We start from the raw sequence: 2,170 nt of genomic DNA, 5'->3' as shown, positions 1-2,170 counted from the left end.
TATATATATATATATATATATATATATGTATATAGTTTGTATATACATACACCAACAGATGCGTGGGTTGGTGAATTAGCATCTCCATTGTATATCTTCATTTGTGTGTGTGTGTGTGTGTTTGTATGTCTATCTGTCTTTCAATACGTCTTTACAGCTATAGAAATATATGCATATACATTTAAAGGCAAATATACATACATTTGTTTGTGTATTGTGTGTGTATCTATACAAAGAAATCCCCCACAATATATCCATTAATATATGTACATATATATATATATACATATATATACATATATATATATATATATATGTATACAAACACATGCATATACACTCACATGCATATACACTCACATACACACATATATATAAATGCACATACCATTATGTAAGTATATATGTGTGTGCGTATGTGTGTGTGGTTGTTTACTCCTTTGTATATAAACATACATTTCCATACACACTCATTTACAGTCACACACACACACACAAAGACGATTGTTCCCTTTGTTGCAAACGGCAAGTTATGTAAGTGACCAAGCGTCCTTTGGCCTTAGTCATTTAAGAACAATTCTGACATTAAAGTCATAAAGGCATTAATGCACACATACATACATACATATATGCAAACACACACACACACACAAACACAGACACATACACATACACACACACTATATATAACATAACATCAATATTGTAGTTCGCCCATGAATCGCAGACGAAGTCAAGGCATGAAGGTGTTTATATTATTCCTGTTTTGCCTGTCGTTGGCAGAAAGTAAGAAATACACAAAGTAAGTCCATTTTTATTCTATTTTTTAAATTTATTTAATTTTGTTTATTTGTATTGCAATTTATTTTATCTTGGTGGAGGCGCAATGGCCCAGTGGTTAGGGCAGCGGGCTCGTGGTCATAGGATCGCAGTTTCGATTCCCAGATCGGGTGTTGTGAGTGTTTAGTGGAGGCGCAATGGCCCAGTGGTTAGGGTAACGGACTCGCGGTCATAGGATCGCGGTTTCGATTCCCAGACCGGGCGTTGTGAGTGTTTATTGAGCAAAAACACCTAAAAAGCTCCACGAGGGTCCAGCAGGGGATGGTGGTGAACCCTGCTGTACTCTTTCACCACAACTTTCTCTCTCACTCTTTCTTCCTGTTTCTGTTGTGCCTGTAATTCAAAGGGTCAGCCTTGTCACACTCTGTGTCATGCTGAATATCCTCTGAGAACTACATTAAGGGTACACGTGTCTGTGGAGTGTTCAGCCACTTGCACGTTAATCTCACGAGCAGGCTGTTCCGTTGATCAGATCAACTGGAACCCTTGACGTTGTAAGCAATGGAGTGCCAACAACAACAACAACAACATTATTTTCTCTTCATCTTGTAGTCAGGAATGGAGGGCAGAGTGTTTCACACGGCACAGTGGTGGGGGCCACATGATTAGTGGATGGGAGATAGGATCGTTATTTTCCAAGCTGGGAACTTAGCCCCAATCATTGCAACATAATGGCCTTTGCTAAAGGTAACCAAAGCTCCACATGATAGTCTTAAATTGGACGAAAGGTTAGGCGTGCTGCCCATGTGGGGTCTTGGCAGGATTTGGACTTAGGCCAAAAAAGTAAAACAAATACTGCAAGGCACCCTGTCTGATGCTGTAATGAATTCCCAATCAGCTGCCCTTCCCACACGTACACACAATTATACACACATACATACACATTATATCCTATATACATACATACATATACATCATCATCATCATCATTTAACGTCCGTTGTCCATGCTGGTATGGGTTGGACTTTTTGACTGAGCTGGCACACTGGAAGGCTGCACCAGGCTTCAGTCTAATTTGGCACGGTTTTCTATGGCTGGATGCCCTTCCTAATGCCAACCACTCCGAGAGTGTAATGGATGCTTTTATGCGCCACCAGTACGGGTGCCATTTACATGTCACTGGCATGAATGCCAATTTGCATGACACCAGAACCTGCAACGACTGCGATTTTGCTCAGATTGATGGTTCCGGGTTCAGTCCCACTGCGTGACACCGTGGACAAGTGTCTTCTACTATTGCCTCGGGCCGACCAAAGCCTTGTGAGTGGATTTGGTAGACGAAAACTGAAAGAAGCCCATATATATATATATAAATATATATGGTATTTTT

The 2,170-nt window shown here is 40.3% G+C and overlaps 1 protein-coding gene across 1 annotated transcript in view; it reads left to right on the top strand.

Annotated features, from left to right (window-relative positions):
* Nucleotides 1-643: 643 nt before the first annotated feature.
* Nucleotides 644-2,170, top strand: part of LOC106882490 (zinc carboxypeptidase) — a 21,581-nt gene continuing 20,054 nt past the window's right edge. The window contains exon 1 of the mRNA XM_014933186.2: nucleotides 644-802. Coding sequence (XP_014788672.1) covers nucleotides 717-802 — 86 coding nt within the window. The 5' untranslated portion in view covers nucleotides 644-716. The remainder of the gene's footprint in view (nucleotides 803-2,170) is intronic.

This window comes from Octopus bimaculoides, chromosome 28 (assembly GCF_001194135.2).
Source record: "Octopus bimaculoides isolate UCB-OBI-ISO-001 chromosome 28, ASM119413v2, whole genome shotgun sequence".
Lineage (NCBI taxonomy): Eukaryota > Metazoa > Mollusca > Cephalopoda > Octopoda > Octopodidae > Octopus > Octopus bimaculoides.
Note: the sequence above shows the minus strand (reverse complement) of the source record. Positions and strands in the feature narration are given on the sequence as shown.